Source organism: Diplotaxodon limnothrissa, linkage group LG14, assembly GCF_057381915.1.
Source record: "Diplotaxodon limnothrissa isolate DT_005_m linkage group LG14, D_limnothrissa_male_GT1.1, whole genome shotgun sequence".
Classification (NCBI taxonomy): domain Eukaryota; kingdom Metazoa; phylum Chordata; class Actinopteri; order Cichliformes; family Cichlidae; genus Diplotaxodon; species Diplotaxodon limnothrissa.
In genome coordinates, this window is record NC_140609.1 from 28,979,005 (window position 1) to 29,006,386 (window position 27,382).

General features: G+C 40.9%; 1 protein-coding gene across 3 annotated transcripts in view; it reads right to left on the minus strand.

Annotated features, from left to right (window-relative positions):
* cadm1b (cell adhesion molecule 1b) overlaps window positions 1-27,382 on the minus strand; it is a 185,518-nt gene that overhangs the window by 49,527 nt on the left and 108,609 nt on the right. For 2 of the 3 annotated variants that reach the window (XM_085371761.1, XM_085371764.1), the window contains exon 2: window positions 6,316-6,336. The exons of the other annotated variant lie outside the window; for it this stretch is intronic. In XM_085371761.1, coding sequence (XP_085227887.1) covers window positions 6,316-6,336 — 21 coding nt within the window. The remainder of the gene's footprint in view (window positions 1-6,315; window positions 6,337-27,382) is intronic. 3 annotated transcript variants of the gene reach the window in all.

A 27,382-nucleotide genomic window follows, 5' to 3' on the forward strand; every position in this document is an offset into this window, starting at 1 on the left:
TCCCCTGTCTTTGGAGAGAAAGAGGAAGAGAATCAAAAGTCACCTTGTGCTATATTTATCCGGCAGGAGCCAAAAAAGCGTAAGAAGAATGGAGAATACGTTTTAATGCTTCAGATTCACACCAGCGGAGGAACAACACTCTAAGCCACAGCCCCAAGAAAACATCAAAAGCACATTTGCATGCCCGAGTTGTCAGACACCTCTATTGCATTCTGACATTTACAAAGTGGAGGGGGGGAAAAAACGCCTGCATTTTCAGATAGTGATAATGGGAATAGACAGGCAAACTAACATGATTCAAAATGAACTCTGTGAATGCGGCAAGCAATAAGAAATTAACCTCCTGTGGAGAAAAGCTCCTCAGACCTGTCTGATGCAATGAACTACCCATTTCATTCCACTCTGCTGCCGGGTCTCAGGCTCAGGACAAAAGGAAGGTAATAGGTAAAAACAGCCACAGATTATGTCCAACAAGTACACAATACAGTCAATTAAAGGTTTATCGTAAATAGGTAATATTTACTACATGCTAATGTGGTTGAGGACAATTTCATGTAATACTGCTGAACAGGCATGGACTAAGAATACGTCCAAGAATAACTGCTCAGATAGGACAACAATGACTGAATGTGTAAATGAGAGAGTACATGAGAAAATGCAAAAAAAGGTTTGAAGCCCCATCTTTTTCAGCACATTACCTCTGACTGATGGATTGTAATGCATATAAAAATGGAAATGAGATCTATGTTTTAATGTAACATATATATTAGACCTTTAGTTTCCCTTGTGTAAAAACAAGCCACAGCAAATAATGAGTGGATAGTGCACATGCAGATCAGAAAAGTGTGGATCCCACCTACACTGTGACTAAAGTCAGTGCAAAATAGTGCACACTGCCACAGGCTGAATCCATAGAGGAATCACCACAATCTACCAGGTACCTGAAAAAACTGTGTAACGGTTAACTGTGAATTAATCAATAAACACTATATATTGTGACAATCCTGCTCCCTAAAATATAAGTTCAAACAGCTACACTATATTCCCCTTTACAATTGAACGCAAACCTATTTTCTCTTCAACAAAATACCTGACAAGCGAGTTCACGGAGGTGTAACGGTTCTGAAACGTAGGCCAAACTTACAAAAATCCCTGGCTTGCTATAGCAGGCTGTATACCAGTGTGACAATACCTTCCACACTCCTGCCCAACCCCCTGCCACAAATGTTGAACTTTTATTACATTTCTAATACAAGCAATGATAGATGATTGAATGATAAAAACCTTGTAAAAGTTGACCTAAGGAGAAAAATTATGTGACAGCCAGAAAGACAGGAATGGATTTATCATTGTAGCTAACTGCAAGGGCATTACTGGTATGCTAGCCAGGCTTTATGGTTAAACACAGAATTAAACAGTCTTTTTTTGTGATAGCGTAACAGCACGAGTTTAAAAACAGGCTGAAAAGTAGCATAATCTGATCCTCATCCTCACATATGAACCAAAACCATGTTGAAGAGTTGTAACCAGGGGATCATGTGTCGGAAGAATCAAGAGTTCATTTCTCATGTGCTGCAGCCTGGCGTTGCTTCCAGCGACATCATGGACATACGTGTACCTTTTAATGTGTTAATGGTGCAGATGCAAAGTGGCGGTCGCAAAACTTCAAGGATCTGGTTAACTACTGAGGAGGATCATTGTTTTTATGTGCTATGTAATTTCAAACGTGCCTTTAGAAACAGCTCAAAGAACATACAAACTATTTTGTGCAGTCTGACAAAATGTGTCTGTGAGTTAAATGTAAAATCGTGAGGAAACATGTCAATATGTGACACAGAGAGATGGATAAAGATGTAAGAAGGGGAGGAAAGGAGAAGACGGGAGACTATTTTCAAAGGTAAGCACAGCTTAGCAAGTGAAATGTTACACACTGGCAATGTTAAGCTTGCATATAATGTCCTAATTCATTGCAGAGTTTTTAAAATCATAAACTGGATCTACACAAGGTGTGTTGCTGAATTATGTTTTAGTGAAATATCTTGAAGTATAGTTTGTCTGTGTTATTCAAACACTGCGTTAAAAACTAGGCAGTTTAGTGCAGGCTAACCTGGTTAGCTTACAGTATTGTGATAAAGTCTTCAGTAATGGACTGGTTACATACAGGGTAGCAATTAGTTTACATTTAAGGCAATAATGCGGATTAGATTCACTCACCAAATTCTACCTATAATAGCTGTATAGCATCTAGGGATTGGAAATCTAGCCATAAGGTTTGTGTAAGCCCTACTTATAAGTTGCTGCATTCAGTAGAATAACGAGCTGTGAGGTGTTACAACACAGGTTAGCTGGTCACAGAGCATACAAAAAGTGTGACTATTTGAATTCTTCTTTTCTCCAAGCTGCACTGCTACACCTGTGAAATCCCACTTTAACCCCAGCTTGTAACCTTTAGACATTTCTACTCCTTTTTTCTTTTAAGTTAACTTTTCAGATTAGATTAGGCACAAACATTACTCAAAGAAGAAGCTGGAGCTCATGTCAGCTTCTCCTCAGTTTCTGAGGGTTGGTTCCAACCATCTAATGTGATTTGTTGCCTGAAAAAGGGAAGAAAACAAAAACATAAATGGCAAAGATATGTTGACTTGACTACAAACGTATTTGAATCCAGGAGATGCCTCCCTTGAGAGTGCAGTTTACTTGAATAAGGAAGTAATTTCAAGGAAACAGGGCTCATTGTGAGGTGAAGGAAAAATTCAATATGACGGCAATTCAGGGTTTGTTCTGATGAGCTGCATTAGTTTAAAGTCAGTATTCTGGTCTCATGGGTTTCACAGAATGTTATTAGTCTACAAAAAAACCTATATCAGACTTTAATCACAGCTTTTAAAGTCTCCAGTGTCACATAATTTGCTCCTGACCCATTAGCAATATGGTGTATGAGAACGACTGAATCAGTGATAAGAAGAAAGAGGCACTTTCTAGCTACACTAGTTGTTTACCATCTAAAATAATAGAATAAAACAAGATAATGGTGAGCATCAAATCAAAAATGACCTCACGTGAAGATTTAAAATGTGGATGCATTCTAGTATAGTATAAAGAAAACAATACAGTGCAGCTCCTCTGTACACTACATAATAGTGTTTTTAGGCAAAAGCAAAGTGTAGTGTTTTGATGTCTATTTTATTTCATTGCTGTAAAAGTAATATATTTGGCAGTCACAACAGCAACATAGAGCAGCAGCCTCAAAGCAAGGTTATTCAGCTCCCAATCTGTTGGGCTGAGAGAAAGGGAACGCAAAAGATAAATTCTCCATAAGGTTTAGCAGCCCCAAGCAAGGTTGGTCCCCCTCCAATATCCTAGCCTAGGCTCATCTCCAATTCAAAACACACATAAATATCGTCGCTGTGATTAGCAATCCCATCAAAGTAAAAAACAGGCCACTTTGTGGAACATGGAGGGTTTTCGCAATTGAAGTAAACATTTTCAATTGCCTCGGCATCCTAGTCATGATTGGGTGCAAATGAGGAAAGGCAGTCATTAATTCTGGGTGGTGGGTGGGGATGTAGGGGGGAGTGGGCAGAGGCATGGCACAGATGACTGGCTGATAAATTCAGACTCATTCCAGCAGCTGTCTGGGAGAGTAAAGTGCCTGTATCTCTACACATGGCTGCCCTCCTGTTCCTGCATCACAACATACTGAATGAAACAGTCAGAGGGAAATACAGACCTTCAAAAGTCTGTGTGCTCTCCAAGGGGATGTACAATCTGGCATGAAGTGTCTGGCGCGGAGTCTCGGTTCATCAGCCGTACTCAAAATGCAAAACGGCACAAACCTGACCAATTTTTACAAAAGTTGACGAAATCAGGAAATATTAGGGGGTCGGCTCTTCCATCAGAAGTTCGGAGACAGGCACCTTTTGAATGGAGCTCGCGCTTTCTTTGAACTTTTCTCTCTTGTTTTCACATCAAAAGACATGAAAGGGGCAGCAAAAAGCAGGATAGCCAGCCCCCAATTCCTCTCCCTTGAGTCACCGCTGTCTGCAGCAGTCATGTCCTTTCAAGGAACAACCAGGACTATAGACAGTCATTAACAATAAAAGTTTCTCCCTCTCTTTCTCTGATGCTGCCTTTTTGCACTTTATCCCTCTCAGTCATTAAATCCTGATCCTCATGATGAAATGCTGTTTTAAGGATGTTCACAAGAAAGAAGGCCTGTGTCTCAGGGTATAATTAGCGCTGTGCCATTTCTCCTAGACCTGCATGGAAAAGCTTCAAAAAAATAATTCGTACCCCCTAATTTGACCATCGTTTTTTTTCTAACTAAATATAAGCTCTCTTAGAAGCTAAGGGTGCCCGTTTGTATAATGATGCTGCAACACAACTAGAAAAAAGGATGTCCTTCCTGAAAAAGCATCTTTTATCAACTAAAATATTACAGTGTTGTTTTTCTCACAGAAACGAAAGACTCCAGCGGGTTTATAAATCACACTCATCAGCGGTAGCAGCTCTTTAGAGATGAGTTTTAAGTGAATAAAACTGCAAAGATATGAGAAATCCCTTTGAATGATTCTCACTAGGTCTGCACGCTCACTGTGTTCACTGTTTGTTTTTGTATTGGTCCATGAAAGGTTAAACACCATATACTACACTCACAAGCTACTTCACTAGGTACACCTGTTCAACTGCTCTTTAATGACACCACATAACCATCCAATCACATGGAAGGAACTCGATACATTTAGGCAATTCAAGTGACTTTGAATGTGGTATAATCGTTGGTGCCAGATATGCTGGCCTGAGTATTTTAACCTCCTAGGACCGGCGTCCACATCACATTTTGGGTTGTCTAGACCACAATACTAAATTTTGCTCTTTCAAATGGCTTTCAAATGAGCCATATTGTTCAAAGGGGCACAATTGTTGTTTCTCATTTTGTTTTTGTACTCAGGCAAAATGCTGCTGTGTTCAGACACCAAATAAAGAGTTTTGCACATCATTACTCGATTGTAACTTTATAGTGTCCTATCAAACACTATAAAGCCAAATACCAAAGAGAAATTAAAAATGTATGCCATGAAAGAGTTCGGGTCTTAGGAGGTTAAAAACCACAATGTCACAGAGATTTCTAGGGTTTACATGTCTATGCAGAGAAGCATCTCTGAATGCACAACACTCAGCACTGATCACTGACTGAACATTGAACCTTGAACGAGATGGGCTGCAGCAGCAGAAGACCAGACTCCTATCAGTTTGTATGCATTCACCAAAATTAAAGAACACTGCTTGGTCTGATGAGTCTTTGTTTTTACTGTGACATTATGATGGTAGGGTCAGAAATTGAAATGGGCCCATCATGTCTTGGATCAACAGTTCAGGCTGCTGGTGTTGGTTTAATGATGTCAGGGATATTTTCTGGGTACACTTTGGTCCACCATCAATTGATTACCATTTTAATGGAACAGCCTAACTGATTATTTTTGCTGTCCAGCCAACAAATCTGCAACAACAGACGATGACGATATTCACCAAAATCTCTGAGAATTGTTCCAGCACCTTGTTCAAACGATGCTATTAAAGCAGTTCTGGAGGCAAAAGGTGGGCCAACCCAGTACTAGTACTAGTAATAAGTTAACTAGTAATTCGGTTAAGTTTAGGCACTAATATTATAATATCATGCTTCATTCCATATTAACTCTTTTTGAGTGTTTACTTGCAACACTTATCCTCTGATAAAGGAGCAGCTTGGGAAAATAACCTTAGTGGATATTCTGTCGTGACAGGTCTTTTTTTTCATAGCCTCACCCCTCAAACTAGGTAATTACGGCTCTTAGCCTGGGAAGTAGCACTGATTTAGTTTATTACAGGATGGAAATTATGTGAAAATACTGCTGTTTACAGCTCGGAAAGAGAGAAAAACACATTGTTAAATTCATTCCTCACACTTTTACTGCTGAGATTCTACTTTTGGAGAGGCTACAGAATGGGAGGAGATTAGCAAAACTTCTATAGTTAGGAGCAGGAATGTGTCAAAACTACAGACAAATTGAAGAGGAAACCAAGTGGCTTGAAAAGAAATCGAAATCAGCCATTACATGTGGTGAAATGTTGATTTGAGAATTACAAATAAAAACAGAGGATCAGAGCTGTGAGCCGACGGCTATCTCCTCCTTCCTGAAAAGAAACGTTATGAACATAACCAGCCATTCATGTAAACATGCACAGATGAACAAACCGCAATGGACAGCCAATCAACAGACACAGACAGAAGCAAGCACTTCCAAATGAACAGCAGGTAGCAAAAAGAAAGATTACCTGTCAGGGTTTCAGCAGCTCCTGTTGCAGCACAGGTGAGAAGGAGAGCAGGAGAGAAAAGAGGAGAAAAAAAAACAGACAAGTTGTGAGCAGACAGGATGTAAGCAGGGAGCTATATTCCACTGGTAACAAAAAGCATATTCATAATTTTTAAATAGGCTTGTTGAAATTCATTAAATTCAAGCTCCATATGCTATTTGTGTAATTTTCCACCAATTAAGACAAATACAAAAGCCGTCATAATGAGTCATTTTTACAACACAGGTGTGTGCGATTCCGACGTAATGAGCCATTTTCCTGCCTTCATCTATTTTCCGATGTTACATCAATATAGAGGTACAGAGGGAATATTTGGACTTTGTTTTCTACCCCTTGTGTCCCTGATTGAGATTCCAGCCAGCCCCACTGTGGAGCAGCCACTGCCTGGAGACGCTCCCCTGGGACCCGCCGTGTATCCTGGAGAAGAGAGCACCCATTCGGAACGGTGCCCACCCAAACTGGCATCTCACAGGGCATGGGAGACTGGCGCGTTCCCAAGTCCCTGCAGCATTGCTCAGGGCCTGTACCCTCGGGAGAGCTTCCATCATTCATTGTCTGCTATTCATAAACAACTCTGACACACACACATGCACACACACACAAATCTCTTGCCCCCTTGCTGCACATCTACATTTTTATATTTCGCACCATCTTTTATTATATTGACATTTCACACAGACTTTGGTGCTTCTTTACTCTGGCTGTGAGCAATGGGAGCTTCAGTGCCAAGCGTGCTGTACAGTATGGTGAAGTGACTGCCTGTCTAACTTGTCATTGCTGGCTTAATAAGGGTGTAAGGTATGACACATGTCCTTGTTATGGCTCCTTTGTGCATTTTCGACGTGTCAGCAAGTCCCTCGGGACACAAAAATGTGAGTGACAAATCACACATGATGGGAAACAAATTTTGAACGTTGTCCAGGAGCCCGCAACGATATCTCACTAACTTAAAGCTTTGCTTCATCTAAAACACAGCGTGTCAGCCAAAACTTGCTTATATGTGATAATTCACCAGAATGAGGCTTCTGGGCAGTTGATGTAAAAAAAAAAAAAAGAACTCACGAATAATAGGCGTTGATAGACTTGAGCTTGAATGAGCACGCTGCATGTATCCCAGTCCAACCAGCCCTCAGGACAGTCCATAATGAGGCTTTTGAGCTGCTTTAATTGCCAGGTAATTATAATGTTGTAGCAACATTATGTAAATGACTCATTATCATCTTGTATGTGTACCATATCTGCCCTCGTTTTGCTGCAATACTTTGTCAGGACTATAACCCAGAAAAATGCGTCGGCCTGATAGCGGGGCATCTCGGTGTTTAATCTTGTCAAGAGAGACCTATATCTAAACACAGAGACTTGTGATATAGTGTAGTGACACCTTCCCTAACCCTTCAGTATGATCCACTTCCTGCTGGTGGCCTCTGAAGGGGCTATAAATAGTGTTTTGGTGGCGGGGGTGCTGTCGTGCAGCGCTCCCCTTCTCTCCTCTGTACCTGCAGCACATTAGGTAGAAGTTATGAGGTGCCAGCTCGCCTGTGATTAGATGTCATGGCTGTCGCTCTGCTTAGACAGTGCTGATAGACAGATTTCTGGGGAAATGCATGTGATGGCATTCGTGCGAGTGCACCCATTGCACCAATATGTCAATCACACTGGATGAGAGCAGGCAGGCTAACCGTCCTCCAAATAATGTCTGTCCTTGTCGCCTCACCTCTTTTCCTTTTCATCCAAATCGCATCTTCCCGTTCTGCACAATGAGCAACATTATGTTCAGAAACACAAAAGTGGAGCATTTCACACTCTCCACCTACATTGATGCTACATTTCCTGCTGGAAACCGGCTCATTGTGAGCATTTGAAAGGGCAGACTCTTGCACTGCAGTATGTTTTCTATACGAAGTGAGGCTCTAAGTGCACCAGTATTCAGGGGTCTACGTTCAACCCATTGCCACCCCAGTGAATCCATAATAATGCACGCTGTTTTTTAGTCACTGAGGCAAACTAAGATCTCCGGAGACAAGATGTCTGTGTGGCAAGAGTGGCACATAGCCTCTCTCTCTCTCTTCCTACTGCTCGGTAAAAGCAGTGGGGTAACACTAATGAGGCAACATTTCTTCTCAGTACTAGAGTGATGCCTTTGAATTAATGTTCTTCCTTTCAGGTAAAACATCCCTTGCTTATTTATGCTCATGATCTGCAGCGTGTTGCATGTCAACCTAGTGTGTGATCGCACTGCATAAGAGGACACAACAGAGTGGGATGTTGGAGCTTGGTGTAGTTCCCCATAGAGACACCCACACTGGTTACCTTTGCGACAGTGCATGTGTGTGTGGAGTAATGCTGTCTTACTGTGGGTAGCCCACTGTGTTTTCATTTAATTAGTAGGATCAGAGGTGGGCTTCAAACTTTTTCTCTTCAAGGAAATCGGATGGAGAAGCGGACTCCTGCAGAGTGGACCCAATAAACACAGGCGACTTTTGAGGTCAGAATTTTCACAAAGCAAACTGATGAAAGAAACTGCTTTCCTCACAAATAAGATCAAAAACCAGTCTCTAACACTTTACTCTAGTCTTTCTTATCAGTTGTAACTAGTTTGAAATCCCTATTAAACAATTTGTTCAGTTTCCGCAGATATGCCATTTATTTTTTCTGTGAACTGCAGATGAAATGGTTGGAGGCGTCTTCATGACATCTGAGCACGCTCCATGCTTTAGCTGAAAGCCTATCTATTCATTTATCAACAGCAAAACAAATTCGCAGACATTCCAGGTTTGTACTGTAGGTAGCCTATTGGCCTAATAGTGTGCATACATATAGCAACTCCAGGGCTGAAAAATGAAGACTCAAATGTCAAGGCAGCAGTTCCTCTGATGGCCACTTGATGCAGGGTTCAAAGGTGAGTCAGGCCCCGAAGACTCGTGATCAGGGTTTTTTTTATAGCAGCTTTCAAACCAGTACAAAAAGTGCAGTTTTAATCCCCAAAGCTAATATTTTACATCATGACAATTCACTAGCTGGGCCCATGTTGTCATTTTCTCAATGCAGCTGCCAGGCCTGGCAGATCCTCATGTACTAATAAGAAGTGAATAAGTGAAAGAATTGAAAAAAGGGGAGGGAGGATGGGGCACGAAAGCGGGAACGAACAGCTTGTAGAACTGGGTCATCATATATAGATAAGATCCAGAAGGGGCGTGTTTGGAGGCGCGGTCCTGCTCCTGAAATTCAGATAATTTATCTCCAATAGTGTATAACTGTTTTAACAGCCCACCTATTTAAGCTACATTAAGCTATAATGCTATCCATTATTAGCAGCTTGGCATGACAGAGCCACCTCTCTGTCATGCCTGTGGGGTTGGAGTTTTAGTTCAATTATTATGGCCTGCTGTGTCGTTAGCACCAACAAAGCGCTCCTGCTTGTCTTTAACTTTTTATTTGTATATTACTTAGCATAAATTAGCAGATACTGACTGTGGGATGCACCCAAGCAGTATATATGGATACACCTCATTAAACAAGCATTAGCTGTTGTCTCAGCATTTTACCCTCTCATCCAAACTATGATCACTTCTCAAAAATAAAAAAAAATAAAATAAATAAAAATGTTTGCAGCTACATTGTGAAAAGTGGCTAAGCCCATCTGTAGTTACAGTCTGTGGGTGCTCAGACAAAAGTTCAGTGCCAACAGCTCTCAGGTGGGAGACCTTTCTTATCTACCAAAACAAAGGATTTATTTTCCCATTTGGGGTGGAAAGTGAGTCATCCCTTTGGCATAAATCAACCTTGCAAATTATGAAATACTTCTTTGAGTTATGGGTTGTTGCAAAACACAAAGACTAAAAAGTCTATGAGCCTAAGGAAATAATATTAGGCTTACTCACTGCTTAATGTGTCATGAAAATAGCCATTAATTGACTCCTAAAAACCTTTTTTTTTAAAAAAGCAAACAGACCTGAGTTGGGATTACATAACATTTAGTCAAGCAGATGACTTAAAAGTTGACGTGGCTGAAATCATAACAGCTACCGAGCAGCTTAATCTCTACGACAATGGAGCCAACGTCATCCGCCAATTAAGACTGAATAATATGGCCTAAATCTCTACAAAAAGCTTCTGAGTGGACCTCTCAAGATTGTGTGCTCTTGTAAAAAAAAAGAGCTATTTTCTACTCTGTAAAATGGCAGAACTAATTAAGTTGCATTTCATTTATGTACTTGACCCACTTCTTTTATTATCACCTCTCCGGTACTACTTAATCCAGCCCAAACAGTCAGTGAAATATCAGAAAATGCTCACCTGTAAACACGGCCAGGAATATTCAGATTAAATTTCCCCTGAGTCAATTGAGACATTATAATCAGGTAGGCTTACAGGAGATGCAAAGCCTGTTTCTGCTTGATAAACCGCAACAAAAAGGAGATTTTGCAAATATCCCCACAGAAGTGGGTAATTGCTCTGTGTTAATGGGATATGCTTTGTAAAGGTCCAATCTATTGCTTGATTGTGTGAGCAGCGCCAGCAAGACACATGTAGCTGACGCGAGTCTCTGCGTTGGGAGATTAAAGGGTAATCCTTCAGAAATGCTGTCAGATAAAAAAAGAAAAAAGTAGCTATATTGAATTCGGTGCCCTGTCCCCCCTCAGTGAAGTGCTATGGGCATCTGCAATTGCACAGAAATTCCCAGAGATGCGTGTTCTTGTGAATGCAATTTTCAAATTAAGACATGTCAGTGTTAGAAACGCCTTTGAAAGCATAAAAGGTGAATAATATCATCGGTGTACCTGACTGGGTGCTGTCGTTCACAATACACATGAAAATGTCTCTGCGGCTGACAGAAAAAAAGAGAAAAAAAATTGCAAACAGCAGCCAACCGCTTTCATGACAGCTCCGCACAGCTCCGGTAGTGTTCGTGTCTTACAGTCGTGTCATAAAGAAAAAAACAAAAAACAAGGGGGTGGGGTGTGTGCGTGTGTTTAAAAAAAAGCTGCTAACAAATTTCTGATGAGTGTGGATGCCAGGCTGCTCTTCCACACGGTCTCACATGATAGGCACCACACAATCCCTGTTACCAAGAAAAGTGGCAAAAATAAAAGCAAAATAAAAGAGACAGTGGTTGCTTTAGATCTGTCAAACTAAAGGTGATCCGACAAGAATTACAAAACAACACTTTTTCAAAAGATATATTGCAAATCAGCACAATATGAGGAAGGGAGAACGGTATAGCAGCACACGATTAAGTCATGCTGATTGTGACAAATGCAGTAACTATCCGGGTCTATGAATCACTTAGCAACTGCTTTTGCTGGGAGGTACAATGATTTCCTTTTTTTTCCTACCAGGCACAATGATCCACTCTGTTATGTTAACAAGACTAGTTGACTGAGCACAGACTTAAGTGCAGCAGCGGCAGCAGCACTACGCTCTGCACCCAAAACCATGCACCAGAGAAGAGACTCGTGTTCTAAGCCGAATCAAAGCTTAACCTCTGGCAAAGTGACACATCACATCTCATTCACGTTGTCTATTTCGGGTGATGCTGCAACTTTTTGGTGTCTTTTTTTTCTGCTCAGAGGCAGCAGGCACTTTGAAACCTCTTTTCAGCCTGGTGTCAGTTTTTAAAAGAAAGTTGCAGCAGGAGTGCCACGTTTGTTATCACAGTAGAGAAACCGACGCTCTGATTGTGCCCAGATAAAAAAAAAAGAAACAAGAAATGTTTCAGATCAAGACTCCAAGAACTGTTTATGGGGAAGAACCACTGCTATTCTGGTTACACTGTAATGCCTCACCTAATGTGCGGTCTCTTGCAAGGAAAATTCACATGAGCAATACTCAAGCAGGAAACGGTGAGAACGTGAGTGCGTCCTTTTTAGCTTGTCTGCCAGCATATTTGCTTACTCACTAGGAATGTGTGTACATCTGTGCAAGCACGCCTGCGTGTATGTGTGTGTGAGGGGTAATTAGGACATTAGGAGAAGCTTCTGACAGGCTTGTCATCGCCACAGCCTGCCCAGTGGAAAGGAGCTGGTCAGAGGGGTAAGTGGGGGTCCGGCAGGGTCAAGAGACAGCTGCTGCACCACCACTCACTGTCTGGAAGCTCTCAGAGAATATTAAACCACCGGGGCTTCAGCCAAGATGCTCCCTTATTTATGGAATACACAAAGGCTTTCCAAAAGGAGGCAGTGGCTAATTTATGCCACTGTTGTGAAAGTGCTGGGTTTTTTTGTGGTTTTGGGGGTTTTTTGATCATGAAACAAAAGAGCATAAACATAAAAAGACCAGAATAAATGGCGATGGCATCGAGGTAACTGAGGTTATTTTGTAAATCAGCGAATTTGGAACACAGCGTCTGTTGTTCTCACTTTTTCACTCACGCTTCTTTTCTTTTTTTCTCATGATGATAAATCTGTGCGGTCTTACACCTCCTGTGTATGTGTCGCCAGCGCAGAAAGGCTCTATTATTACAATGTGAGACATATTAAATACATCTCCAAAGGCTGATGACCTTGGTGATGGCATACCATTAATTGTATAGATGGATTATTATCATCACAACAATAACATGGCTGCCTTCTTGCTCCACTCACCCAAACACCTGGGCCCATTCCCCGGCTGCGTGTGCTCATATACTCATAATCACTTCTATCAGCCCAAAATGTTAACTGCATCCGGGGACGCTAAATACGTCCATTTGTTTGCAGTTGTAATGTCTTTTGTGCGCCTCAATCAGGCACCTGTCAGACACACACCTGCTACCTCAGAGCTAAGAGAAAAGGCAGAGGGAAAGCCTTTTGTTTCCTCACAGAGTTTATAATCAGCACGTTGTTTCCAATCTTCTCCCACCATTTTTCAATTTCCCATTTCCCTTTTCTCAGTCAAATCACTGCTATCAATCAGGTGCGTGTTTGAGAACGAGAGAGAGAGAGGAGAAAGAGAGGGGGAAGTTCCTTGATGGAACCATCTCCAGCCCCAGGCCTCATTAGTCAGAGAGTGCAGAAAAGAAACGTGTGCGTGGATGTGAGTGGCGCGCGCACGTGCGAATGTGTGTGCACGTGATAAAAATGAATACAGGGAGAGTGTGTCTGTCAATATGAGGCCATTTAGCATTTCCTATTCCATCCAAATGATGCACAGCGGACATTATGCTCTCTATTTGAGTTTCTCTAAATGGATATTCAACCCAGTAAGTTCTATTATATTTTGCCCTTTCCCTCCACTGTGCTTACTGATATCATGGCAGAAGATGACCTATAGCGTTTCAAAACAATTTCTGTGCAACCATGACAACATCTTCTCATATCAGCTTGCAGTGAAAACATCTCAAAAACGAATGCAGCTGACTGATGTGGCAGTCGATACACAACAGCTGCATAGGCACAAGCTATATTGATTAATGTGACAAGATGGGCTCAAAGTGCATCGACATCCTTGAGGAGAGTCGGCTTAGTTGCCGGTACTGAACACTGCTACAAGAGGAACAGCACAAAGCCCTCGGTTAACATTCATGAGGCACAAATTAGGAAACAAATACAAACACTGAATAAAGGATGGGCAAACACAGCGAGCCGAGATTTTTGCCAACGTGGCAATATGTTCGATGTTTTACTGAGTGTATTGATTATAAAAGAGATCCATTTGAAGTGGCTGGACAAAATGGCAACTATAGTAAATTCACAATGGCAGGGTAATATACGGCTTCACTGCTTTCATTTATTCACAGCTTGACATTTCCTCCCTTCCACAGAGTGTGCTCTAACTGTGTGCCAATGGCCACATCACTTAGACTGGACCCGCATGAATATTTAACATTAGCGCCTGGCTCGTAGCACGCAGAAAATGAATTATTTTTAGTGGTCTTTGCAGAGGCACCGTGAAAAACCCCTCACTCCGGTGATGAATCGCTGGAGAGTTTATGTTGTATTAAGCAGGCAAAACAAATGGCTATCAATCATTTGAAGCTTTCCATGCTTGCCAGCTATGCATCTCTTGCTCCCCTTTCAGAGATTCAGTCGGTTTTCAGAGGGATCAGCTGCCAGCTTTGGGTTGTGCAAAAAAGGGTCAGCCTCGAGTTCACTGGTGTTTGTTGACAAGCCCTTTTTAGAAGAGGCAGACAGCCTGCGACTGAATGCAGCTTTAGGTAAATGTAAACACAGCTTCAGATGTGCTTCGTGAGTTAGCATCGTGCTACGGTTAATGGAATAAAAACCTCAGTTTCCATTCTTCCGTGATGCCCTCTTTTTATCTGTCTGCAAAAACTGCTTCATAATCTCAAACTTAACTTTTGAGGTTTTCAACATTACCCTTTTTTTCCTCCATGTGCATTGCACTCTAGGTCATTACACATCCATTGCATCATGTGAAACGCTTCCAAACTTTATTAAGCCCGACACAAACGTGACCGAGACTTACACAAGATGCATTTCACGGCGCACGAGCTATAATGAACTTGTATGGTACTGTATTATTGCACAATCTGTCAGATGCATTATGCAGCTACATCAGCGATGATAATAAATCATTTTGAAGAAAGGGAGAGAACTAAGATCAAATATAAACCACAAATAATTTGTTTTGAACGCGCTCCAGTACATCTTGGGAACTTGGGTTTTGTGTATACAATTTTTAACTCTGGAAAATATCCACTGTAACGGAAGGAGATCAACCAGATCCGTGGCTGGCCAATGATCAAATCATGTTTGATGTTTGAACTACCTAACCTCTTAAATCCCACTATCCCACTGTTGGGAGAGTGAATTAAAACTTGTCCTGTACAGCAAAACACTCTTAATGGGGATTCCAATTTTTCTGCCTGACTAAAGACTATATGTCAGACTGAATTTCAGGGAAATGTGTGAACTGAATCTAGAAGAAGCCCAGAATTTGACAGTTTAGAGCTACGTTAACAATGTGTTTCCAACAGATAATACAGCTTAGCATATATTCATTTTTTTATATAGTGCCAAATCACAATAAGTCACCTTAAGGTGCTTTATATTATAAAACCCTACAATAATATACAGTCAGCACAAGTGAAACAGGCAAAAAAAGAGTTGCTCTTTCAATTTCCATCTTGCATTTATGCAATAAGTCATTTATTAAACCTCAAACTTAATTTCTGCAGTCCTAAAAAGAATTTAACACACTGTAAATATATTACAACTCTAAGAAACTGTTGGAACATGCTTCTATGCATCACATATTATGTGTAATCCTATCAGACAATCTGTGACCTTGCAACTATTTAAGGGATATTTTAAAGAAAACTGGGTCAACAGGGCTTAAATTGGTTTATATGATTCCTAATAACAGAATAAAATAGAGCACGTGTGCGACAACTGCGCGACCTACTTTTTAAATGTATGTTTGATATAGCGTTTGATAAGGTTTAAGAGAATTTTGGTTCCAGAGAAGCAGGCAATCTGAGATCCATGAAAAGATCTTTTGTACCATTTTGTGCGAGGGAAAGGTTCAAGCTGAGGTTTGAGTGAATCATCATTTGTAAAAGCTGATTTAAAATGACATCCGCATCAGTGAAAGGCTTGCTGGATCCTGATAGACCACTGCTGAGGCCGCTGGTACAAAGGTGTGAATGCTGCAAATAAATAAAACTGCTTGCAGAAATGAAATTTCAAAATAAATCCTCGAATATTAAGAGTGCCAACAGATCAAACCTAAGAGCGCATAGAGAAGTAGTGCTTATAGATGATTAAATCAGCGCCTCATGCTTCCCCCGTACCTGCTTTGAGTTTTATTTGATTGGCTACGCAATTACCTTAACATTGGTTAATTGCTAGTTAATCTACCTCTCAAAGCAATCACATAACCCTCTGGTCTGCCAATCAGCAATTTAAAAATCACGTTTAAATTCAGTCAGCTAAAATATACACGTACGCACGAAAGAGTGCCCAGGATGCCGACGTGACACGTGGAGTTTACAGATTCTCGGATTACTTGACAGTTTCATTAAGACAGATTACCGTGACCCTGAAGTTTTAATCTACCAGATAAAGTGAAGCTGTTTTTACACCCATCGTCCAGGATGCACTTCATTTCCAACAACATCCGAACCTGAGATGAGATTTGGCCTCCTTCAAATACAATCTGAATTGATTAAACAGAAACTGGCAGGCTGAACAGAGCAGAGGAGAGTGCAAACTCGTCCATGCAGCCAGTGGCGACTGTGGACACAAGATTGAGGGTAAGATATCCGTGAGTGGCCGGGCACCTGAGTCTGAGAGATAGTACTGCTTACTTGCGGAGGAGGGGGGAGGTGGGTCAAACGGGAGAATGACAAGGTGGGGGTTTTTTTGCCTGTGTTTTCCCTTGAGGTTAATATTTTATGGATGTGTGATACAGTTCAGGTGACAGTTTGAGATGACGGAGAGTCAGCGTGCAGGCGGCAAGAGTTCAGCGATTTATTAAAAGGGAGGGAGTGTGGCACGGGGGAGATCTGAGAAATGTGTTAGTAGCTGTTAATGCGAGGGGTCTCAAAATGACTAAAGTTTGTGCTCGTACATGCAGTCATGCACATGTGTGTGAGATGAGCTTTCTGCAACCCGAGCCCATTAGAAAAGCAGAGGCACTGGCAGTACAGATGTGTCTCTCTCTGAGTCCGACATGAAACACAGGAAACGGCCTCTTTGATCATTATCTACCTGTCAGTCTGCCCTCCATGGGGACCACCTGTTACTACTGCTGATGTGCCGCAATGACAGGCCAGGGGCACTCACACAAACTTAACACACATCAGGCAAAAAGAAAGAAAGAAAAAGGAGCACCGCTATGAGTCTGGATGGTGTCTACATTCAAACTTTTCCCCATGGAGGTATAACCATGACTACGAGTACTGTGGGTAAAACGCAGGTTATTTTTCTAAATTTGGATTCCAATTAGCCTCAGTGACTGTGAGGCTCGCTTGGGTCCACATTCGCATTCATACCAACAGGCAATTTGGTCTCCGATCCCCGTGATTGTATGTTTGTTGGATGTGGGAGGGAAACAAGCTGAAATCCATGTGATCAAAGGGAGAACATATCTAGGAGTGAGTCAGAAGCAAACAAACTCGCACAGGTTCATTTGTTTGACTTCCTTCTTCTACAGCTACGTACTGTCTCATACAACCTGCTGAGAAAATTTCTACAAATAAAAAGACACAGCGACTACATATAGACTGCGCTGTGAGGTTGAGCCCAGTGGCTCCAAGCATGATTGCAATCAACAAATGTGGTCATCTTCCGCGGCTTCTGTGTGCCCTCACGTAAAAAGGAGTTATTTTCTTGCACCCACAGCTTATATGATAATGATGTCAATTAATTCTTTTTTCTCTTTCCAAAGGGAAAGCAACCTTAAAAAGATGGTTCAAACAAACCAGAAAAAAACATTTGTCAGTTTCATTTACTTGTTGTCAGGGTCTAATATTCCAGGGTTTATTTTTATTTTTAGATCTAGTTCTTTTGTTTTAACTTTTGACGTTCTAATAAAAAAAAAACTTTGACTAAATATCTCAGCTATAGCAAGGAAAACTGATGCGTGCTTTAGAACAGGAAACTACAAAAGACTGTGATAAAAAAAATTATATCCCTGATCAGATGCAAACTCTCGTCTCCCGCATCAATCGAACCTTTAATCCACCTTCTAAGCCCTTCCAATCCGCCTTGCTAGATGAAGGACACCTGCCTTTCTGCAATCATGCAGAATGCTGGTATTAAAGATAATTTGTGAGACGTGCAACTTGATGAATCCAATATTAATGCAATTACCAGAGGCAGTGGGCTGGAAAAGTCGACGTTAAAATGTTTCTTGTTTTAGAAACTTCCGGCAAAACTGCCGCCGACAGGTGTTATTATTTTTTTTATTTTCTCTGTAAAATAAAATACCAATAACGTCTACTGTAATTGTGTGAAAACACAAATAACCTGCTAAACTGACCCTTTAAAGCTAGACTGCTGTGAAGCTGTCAGCAATAAAACGGGCTCCGTACTGTGCAGAGACCTGCTGGCTTCGAGGGAAATAAACTTTTCTAACCAGTTCCCAAAGTGAAGCTGTCTGAAGCTGTCTGTACGGTATGTGAATCGTTTGTGTATCTGTGGGTTAACAACTGTTGGTCATCGTTTTGAAAAGAAATTCTTCAGAGACTCGGTTTGCTTGGCTTGTCAGCACCTTTATGATCAATCAAAGAGTTTCTAAACCCTCGTACCCTCTGCTGCCTTGCTGCTTTTTCGCCGCATTCCCTTTTGCTCCTGTTCTCTCAATTTTTTTTGTCAACACTGACTCCGTCTTCTGTAGGTTAAAGTTACCACTTTAATCTTTGCTTGCCCCCACTGGCACCCAGCATAAACAAACGAACACTATAATGCAGCAGCATACACACATTTATATGCACAGCCATGTTTGTCTGTCTTTGTGTTTCGGGCAAGCTTGACTCCGTTGTTAGCGTACCACCCACATGACTTGCGGTGGTCACATTTGGTTGCGGCAATTTACACAGTTTAAGTTGTAATGGCTTTTCCACATCTTTCTCAGAAACAGCTCAGACACCTCTGTAACTACTTTGGGAATACACTGCGCGGCCACAGCGCCAACAGCATTAGTATGAATTGTACTGTCAATTTAAAGGGAATGTTTGAAGCTTATTCTAATGGGAATGAGTCTGTTCTGAGAGCAGGACACGCAGGACAGTGGAGGAACATGCGGCTATGATGTTGTGTGGACGCGAGCAGAAACATTTCATTGTACATGCTAAATTTTCTGACGCAGTCTCACGTAATGCCATCTCTGTCAAGCTTCAGATCAGAGCGTCAGATCTTTCAGCACAACATCAAAGACTCCTCACAACCAAGTGCGCGCCAAACAAACCAGACTCCAGCAGACTCACAAATTCACAGGAGCTTATTGCATCTGCACAGCCATATAACACAGTGTCTGCACCTTAAAGCCGGCAAACACACTAATCACCTCAGATGAAGAAGACCAAAGCTTGTAATGTCCTAGCTTATTTGGATTTTTTAAAAATATGTATACACCAGACACGACTTCAATGTATTGATCACTTTTGAAATGAATTGAATTCATTACAGAACCATACTTGTTCTTATAATGATATAAATTTATTTTAAAAACATCCTAGCTAATAGGAGTATATCTACCACCAGTTCAACTGCTTGTAACTTTAATTTTTTATTGATAAATTAAATAAATGATGCAGTTGATCATGTGGTGCGCAGCGGGGTACGAGCATGCATTTAGATTGTTGCTTAAAGCAGCTGTAATCAATATTCTTATAATGGCAAGAAACTGGTTCCTTGTAGGGAACAGACAGAGAATTAGCGGCAGACGCTGCAGCAGCACTCAGCTTTACGGAGCTTTATATTGCCTTTCAGTTCATTGCTTACAACTTGCTGCCCAACTCTACTGTTTCACTTCACTGCTGCTGCTCTGGCAGTTTCATATTCAGCTGCAGCAGGCAGCTGTTTTCAGTTTTCAGTTACAGAAAAGAAAAGAAAAAAGCTGTAAAACCATATTGTACATGACCTGCCCGGTAACAAACAAGTGGCAGACAAAGTTAGAAACTAGCGGGTGAACACAGTATGGAGCAGCAAACGAGCTGATATTTCCCTAAGGAGTTTGTGGAGACAAGTACAGAGCTACAGTAAAGCCAGACTGAATATTCATCAGGTCACCTAAAAAACACAACACAAAAAATGCTAATGTTGCTTCGTATTTACTGGATGTGCTAAAAAAAAAAAGATGTTTGCCAAAAGAACTTGAAGGTGAAATATGTCAATCTTGTAGTTGTAGCTTGTGCAATGGAAACTCGAGTAAGAATCACCAGGGCAAATATAAACATTTATAACTAACATTTTAATATTTTTTCTTTTAGCATGGTGAGGAACTTTAACTGCAGCTACTTAACAAATGCAGTGGATTAAACAAAAAAGGCTCCTAACTAGAAACAAAACTAGAAGTATATAATTCTACACAGTGCTCAGCCACCAAATGTAGGGTGGGTGCCACAGTTGTACAAAATTGACAGTACTTGTAATGTTTTTCTAATGGTTAATCCACCAGTATGTGCATCAAAATGATGTAACAAACTAATGTTGGCAAAATATGCCTGTAAAATATGTGAGTTTCATACAAATATACCTGAAGGTTACATCAAAATGGTTAAGTGGTTCACACAATGCAGAGACTAGCAGGTAAACTGGAAATAGCTTACATTGTTAAAATTTTAGGTTTCATTTAATTTGATCACAGAGATGCTGCAAACACTTTCCAGTTTTTTTTAAACAATTTTAATTATTTAAATAAATTTCATCAGTAATTGAAAACTATTGAAATGCCAGGCTTTATAATGTATTTTTCCACTTTAAAAAAAAAAAGAGTCTTTTTTAAAATTGTTTCTAAAAAATTATCTTTTTAAAAATTGTTTCTAAAAAAAAAAATCTTGGTCTTATTTCAGCTTTTTTCTTGTAATTTGTTCTTGCTTTTAATTCTAGGTTTCATGTTTGTTTTTCTTTCTTTAAAGCACAGAGTGGCTCTGTGAAACATACTGAATATTTCTTGCTGTCTTGCTTGTTTTAGCGATCGGTGCTTATTATGCATCCTTCCACAGTTCATAACAATAACACCAATATCATAGTTCTGTCACAAAAAGGTTTATAACATATAATATCAGCAATCCAGTGGATATCGCTGCTGCTGCTGATAATAATAGCAATAAAATGTGAGATGTTGCACAGTAGTCCTTGCCAGAAGATGCGTCGAACGTGGAAGACACGATGATCACTGAAGAAATAAAGACAACCATTTGGCTAATCTATGACACAACACCGCTGACACTCATAAGATTAGAGATGCCTTTCAGTCTAAATCAGGCCTCTATCTGCATGCTTAGCACTATTACTGCCTTTATGGGGTACTACCCTCAGGGGTCTATTGCCCACACGATAGTGGATGCCAAGCTCAAATACACTTTCTCTCACACAGTCACACCGAACGGGATGAAGATGAATCAAATATGATGATTAACAGGAAAAACATTCAGTGAAAGTCTTTATAGAAAGTGTTTCCGTGGGCTGATGGCACAGTCAACGCGGTGGAAACTCCCCAGCAGTCATGAATCACTCGTCAGGAGTTTCCTTTCTCTCAAATTTAAATGCATACTTTAACATCAAAGGTGCGACCATACCGCTAATGCAGCAGAACAGACTGTTGGAGCTTTCATGCCCAGAAAAATAGCGTTTGATAGAATTTTTTTTTTTGCCAGACACAGAAAACACTGGCAGTAGTGTGTTTTCCAGGAAGATGAGGCCTATGCATAGGGTACTGTTTGTTTTTCAGACAAGAGACTGCCACTGGAATGCCAGTGTAAATACTCGGTTTTGTCAGTTCTCTCTGCTGTTGTTTGGGATCCAGAGCAACCACAGGATCAGCATCAGAGAACATTCTTATCCTTCGGCTTACAAACATACCAAACTGGAGCTCCGCATCCTCTTCCTAGCCTTACTGTTCTTTGCTCTGAGCCAGCTCTACTCCCAGAATTTCTTTAAAAAGCCCTCACAACTGTTCCTCACATTTGGTTTGTGCACAAGGTTGATGGAGCCACGGTTCAGTGGCAAGTTCAGTTGGGGAGGTCTGCCTTTTGCTGTGGCGGTGAAGAATTATTAAAAGATTCTGCAGCTTTTTGGCGAAAGCAATAAAATGACATGACAAGAGGAGCGACGAGGAGATGTTTTTGTTTGTATTGAGCTCATGTTACAGCAAAACCCCCTCAATATGTTTCACCTTTCAGTTTAAATTTGCACCTTCCTACTCCGTTTTGTATTTACGAGGAGCGGCGCAGGGTTGAGCAGTGGATTTTTAAAATGAAATTACTAGAGTCAGTTTCAACAATACAGAATACCTCTCATACAACCTGGCGATAACAAAGAGCTGTATAATGAGGTAAAATAAAGGCTAAATGAATCCAAATCAGAGGAGCCATGAGACCCGTGGAATGTGCGCTGAGAACAATTAGCTAGCTCATCCAGCATACGAATCAGCTCCTGGCACATTACGCACATACTGTAAAGCTCATTACTGCTGCAAGGCACACAATCAGTCGATCAAATTCAGCGGCGGAGCGCGCTCCGTCAGGATCCGCCTGTCATTCAACTCTTTAACCCGCTGCTGCGCCCCAATCACCCAGCGCAGACACAACAACAGCCTCACGTTCTGTTTTAACAAGTCATGCTTCGTTATGTGCGGGACTTTTCCCAGACTTTTGCGCTCTTTGATGGATGCTGACTGTTGTGATGCTTTCATCTCCTTTCTCAAAAAAAAAAAAAAAAAAAAGGGGGAATAAGAAGAAAAAAGAGAAAGAATTCTTGAACGCAAACACCCATGGTTAAACATAAAAGGGCTGAGATATTTTAAAACTGACATCACTTCAAAGGGAGTGAACACATTCAAAGGGTATCACAGGGAGGAGACTCAAAAGCCTGCTAGTCACCTGTAATCCACTGCTAATACTTGGTCCCCACAAGCGCGCATTAACATTCACGTCGTTCACACATGCCCCGGTTCGATGTATAGATGCGCACGAGGGTCGTTAATATTCAACCTGCAAGAATGTCTCACATAGATATTCTGGACTCGCTCGATTTAGGAAACAGGATCTATACACGAATGCAAGGATTATCTCGTGAATATATCAGTGTCATTACAGCAGCTGTGTTATAGTGACAACTGTTCTGTCAGCCGGCATCTCTTTCTCCACTGCTCTTTTTGGTGTCTCGTTCTTTCATCACTTTAGCTCTTTGACTCCTGCCTCCACATTCTTTGAATTTGATGCCAGCTCGCTGTGTTGAAAAGGTATAGCTTTTTAAAAAGAGGAACTACCTTACTTTTAAATAAACCAAGGAAGGAACCGTGCCTTCAAAGTCTTGTTTTTTTTCCCTTACCACGGAAGAGAAGCTAAAAGTGTTTTCAAAGTTGAAGAAAGTCTTTTAAAGTACTTGATGGAGCACAAACAGGCATTTAACTGAAGTGTTTGTGATCACAGTGGTGTTTGTTTTTTCCTTTGAAAGTAGAACTATGAGACATGTCGCATATGTTTAAATGATATATAGTAAATAGGAGGTATTGGATTCTAACAGGAAAAGTTTCTAAGCTGCATCCATGCTACTCGTACAGAGTAATTTAATGCTCTACTCTATTGAAAGGAATGCAATATGTTATGCCAGCTCAGAAAAAGATTTTGCTTGTGTTTATCATTACTATTTAGGAAAGATCAATGATACGCATGATGCAAGTCACAAGGTGAGTTCACGTGCATGTAGTTTCTGATTTGAACATGCAAGTCTTACAGCATGCACACGTCCAGCTTTTCCGCATATCTTAGCTGTGGTTATCTGCCGATGCAGATCCACACTATTTTTTAATTAATGAGAGAAAGAGACAACATTGAGCTGGATGTAAACATATTTTGCGAGGAAAATAGGGAATAGGTGCAGTGATTGAGTGAAATGTTCATATGGGAAGTAAGTATATAAAACAAAATCACCAGTCTTTTGGATATTGGCTGCTGTTTGTTTCTTCTATGTTAAGATGATCCCACACTGCTTTAATAGTGTTGAGGCCTGGGCTCAGGGGAGGCAAATCAATGACTGACAGCATTCCAATGTATGTTTTTCTATCCATTTATGCATTTACTCCACTGGCAGCGTGTTTGGGATCATTGTCATCCTGAAAAATGAAGCTGTTGCCAGTCAGATGTTTTCCAGATGGTATTGCATGGGGGATCAAAATCTGATTTTCTGCATTTATAATTCCATCAGTTTTGACAAGATCATCAAAACCACTTGTTGAAATGCAGGCTCAAACTATGTCTCTACAGCCATCTGATTTACAGATTTGAACCAGAAATGCAACATTTGGATTCATCACTCCATAAAACCCGTGGTCACTGATTCTCAGGTCAGTTCTTGAGTAATTTGGCGAACCTCAGCAGTTTTACTCCCATTGTCCTTTCCACAAAATGGCTTTTTGACAGCTACCCTTGCAATGAGACCATTTCTGAAACAGTAGATGGTCCGGGTGACAGCCTGGATGCTCTTTGCTATTTTTTCCCATTGCTCACAGGTATGAATTTCAGATATTGTTCATCTGCTGCCTGACATTTCTTCTTTTCTTCTCCACTTGCCCAGTGTTCTCAAATTTGGCGGGTGGGGGGTGTAGGGCACGCCATACTTAGATATGCCACGTTTTCAGCAAAAATACTGTTTATGCCTGTCAGACTGTTATCTTTGGCATTTTCCGTTCAAATAAAGAAACGGGTGCAAAAAGTTTGTTTTGCAACAGGTTGCTACGAACAAAGTGCCTAAAGATGTAATTTAAAACTTTCTTTGTTGAGTTGTCTGTTATGTGTAAACATAACACTGAATCATCCTTTGAGTTAGTGCCTTTATATGTTTGAATGATTTATAGTTCAGTGCTAAGTTGATTAAAAAAACTAAACATTCCTCTGAAAGTACTCAGGTACAAGGACTGGACTAAATTTGAGTGAAAAAGCACCCAGTGTCCAAAGAAAACCCCAGCAAGCTCAGCAAGTCTGGAGGACTATTCAAGATCAATGAAAAAACAACAACCCTACAATAAATTCTGGCTTCTTGGAGGAAAATATAAAGAAGTGAGCGGTGGTTTTACAGTCTACATCCAGGAATATATATTTGCTGAACTGTTGTCATTTATTAGTGAAATAATAAATGACAACAGGTCTGTGATAAACAGAAGTTAAAAAATAAAATATGTATTGGTGTTATTCATCACATTTATCTGCACTCTTCCCATTTCTTTTCAAGTGCGAGTCACAACTGCTACACTGCTGTCAATTACAGTCACAGTACTTTCTCTTTGTCCTTTTTCTTCCACACACACACCTCCTGTCTGGAGCTGCCAAAGAGCTGGAGTGAAATATTATTGAACTGGACAGAGGGCAACACTTTATGTTACCATAAGTACAATAAAAGCTTCCCAACAAGCATTAAATCCAACCAACATGGCTCGTGCTTCTATCTTACACCACGCCTCTCTGACCAAACATATTGAAAGTGAGGAAGTCAGTCGAGTCTTGTTCTTGACTTGACTGACTTTACTCTTGAATCTTATTTTGACCACTGTTTGCAGTTAAGCAATAAAAGAAAACATAAAAGCAGAAGCTTACCACCAAACTGCTGCTGCTTTACTTAGCTTAGATTACTGTAGCGCCCTACATGCTACACTAGCTCTGCCGCTAGCTGCTAACTAGCTAAAGAACAACAGATCAGAAGACACTGTACCTAGGGTTGCCAACTCCCTGAAAAATAAATAAGGGACACCTCGTGGCCAGGGCCGGGCAACCCAGTTGTCTTCACCCTTCCCAGTGTGGTGAATTTTCTAGCTCTTTTTTTGTGTGTGAAATTATTTTTTTTAACCATTTGACTTGAAGTTGATTTAAGCAGATGCATATTCTATTCTTTGTGATATGAACACATGTGAAACAAATGATCATTTAGCCATTTATTTTTAGCTCAAAATGACAACATTAACACAGTAAAACAGGTCTCTTTCTTAAACAGAAGCCTGTCATGCTTAACTTTTGAGAATATAAGTAAATCTTTCTTTAAAAGAACTCTGTCCTGCTTAACTTAAAATAATAGAAAATAATAGAAAGAAAAACATTCTTGTAACAGTGCACATTTAGTGCATTTAGTACAATTGGCTTCAGCTGAGGTATTATTTCAGCTTTTCTGATGCTAATCAGCTGCTCCTGTTTGTAAACCCGCTTGTTCCCATGATTACGCATCTTAACTCATCATTATTCACCTATGTATTACTTTTATGTATTAGTCATCTATTTGTTGTAATCATCTATCCTTGCAGTTGTTTATTACACAAAATAAATTATATTATCACACTTCTGGCCACATAGCGCTGATATTCACTGCACATGCCCATATTAACTTTTTCCAGCCAGGTGTTTTCCTTTTCCCATTCTTCCCTTTCTCTGAGGGGAACAAACATTGCTGCTCTAATGCTGGGCTTACACTGTGCGATTTTTGGCCCATTTTGAGACGATTTTTGAGTCGTGCGACCGTTTTGGTGATCGGACCGATTTTGGCCTTCATCGTGCGTCGTGTAGTATACGTGGGGTAACGAGAAGTGATTAACACCTCACGACCAGCTCCCGATCATCAATCGCTCGTGAGGATCTCACCACAGCCACTCACACTGCTCACGCGCAAACACGTAAACGTCGGTGAAAAAGACGGCGCAGCACGGCAGTGCAGCGTGTGATCTGGACACAAGCGATGGAGGCACAACTTGTAGAACTTTGGAAAGCTCATCCGAGCCTTTTCGATGTGGCATCACAAAATGATCACGACCACAACAACCGTGAAAATAGTTGGATTTACACTGCTGCTCAATCACAGCTGCCTGATCAATGTTTTTCATTAGCAATTTAGCAAAGTTGATGGTGGTGGTGTGTCTGTGTGAGTGAAAGACAGAGAGGGAGAGAGCGAGCGACAGATTTTCTGTTATAACCTTCATTTTATGGACGCACAGGGTGAGCTCTCAGGTCGCATCAGAGCATCGGGCCGTATAGTGTGAGACCTGCATCGTGACCTATGAACTTCTAACCCCTGCGAGTCAATCGTGCAGTTTGAGCAGGAGCTGAATATCGCGACTGAAAAAAATCGCACAGTGTTTGCCCAGCTTTAGGTGTACTGTCGTCCGAGACTTGCACCGCAGTGTCGGCGTTTGTTTCCCTGTTGGCCATGCTTCTTGTTGTGGTCACCTGTTGTCTTCCGGTATTTTCTCCGCAAGCGACCTTTCCTCGACCAATGAGATGAGCGGTAATCTGAATTGTCATACTCGAATTGTCATAAGTGTGCTGTCAGCTCATTGGTCACAAAGCAGGAGAGGGGCTGGGAATTATGTTTTCAAACAAAGCGTTAATTCCATTAACATTTATAGACTACTTTTGATTCTCACTGTATTACGGGACAAA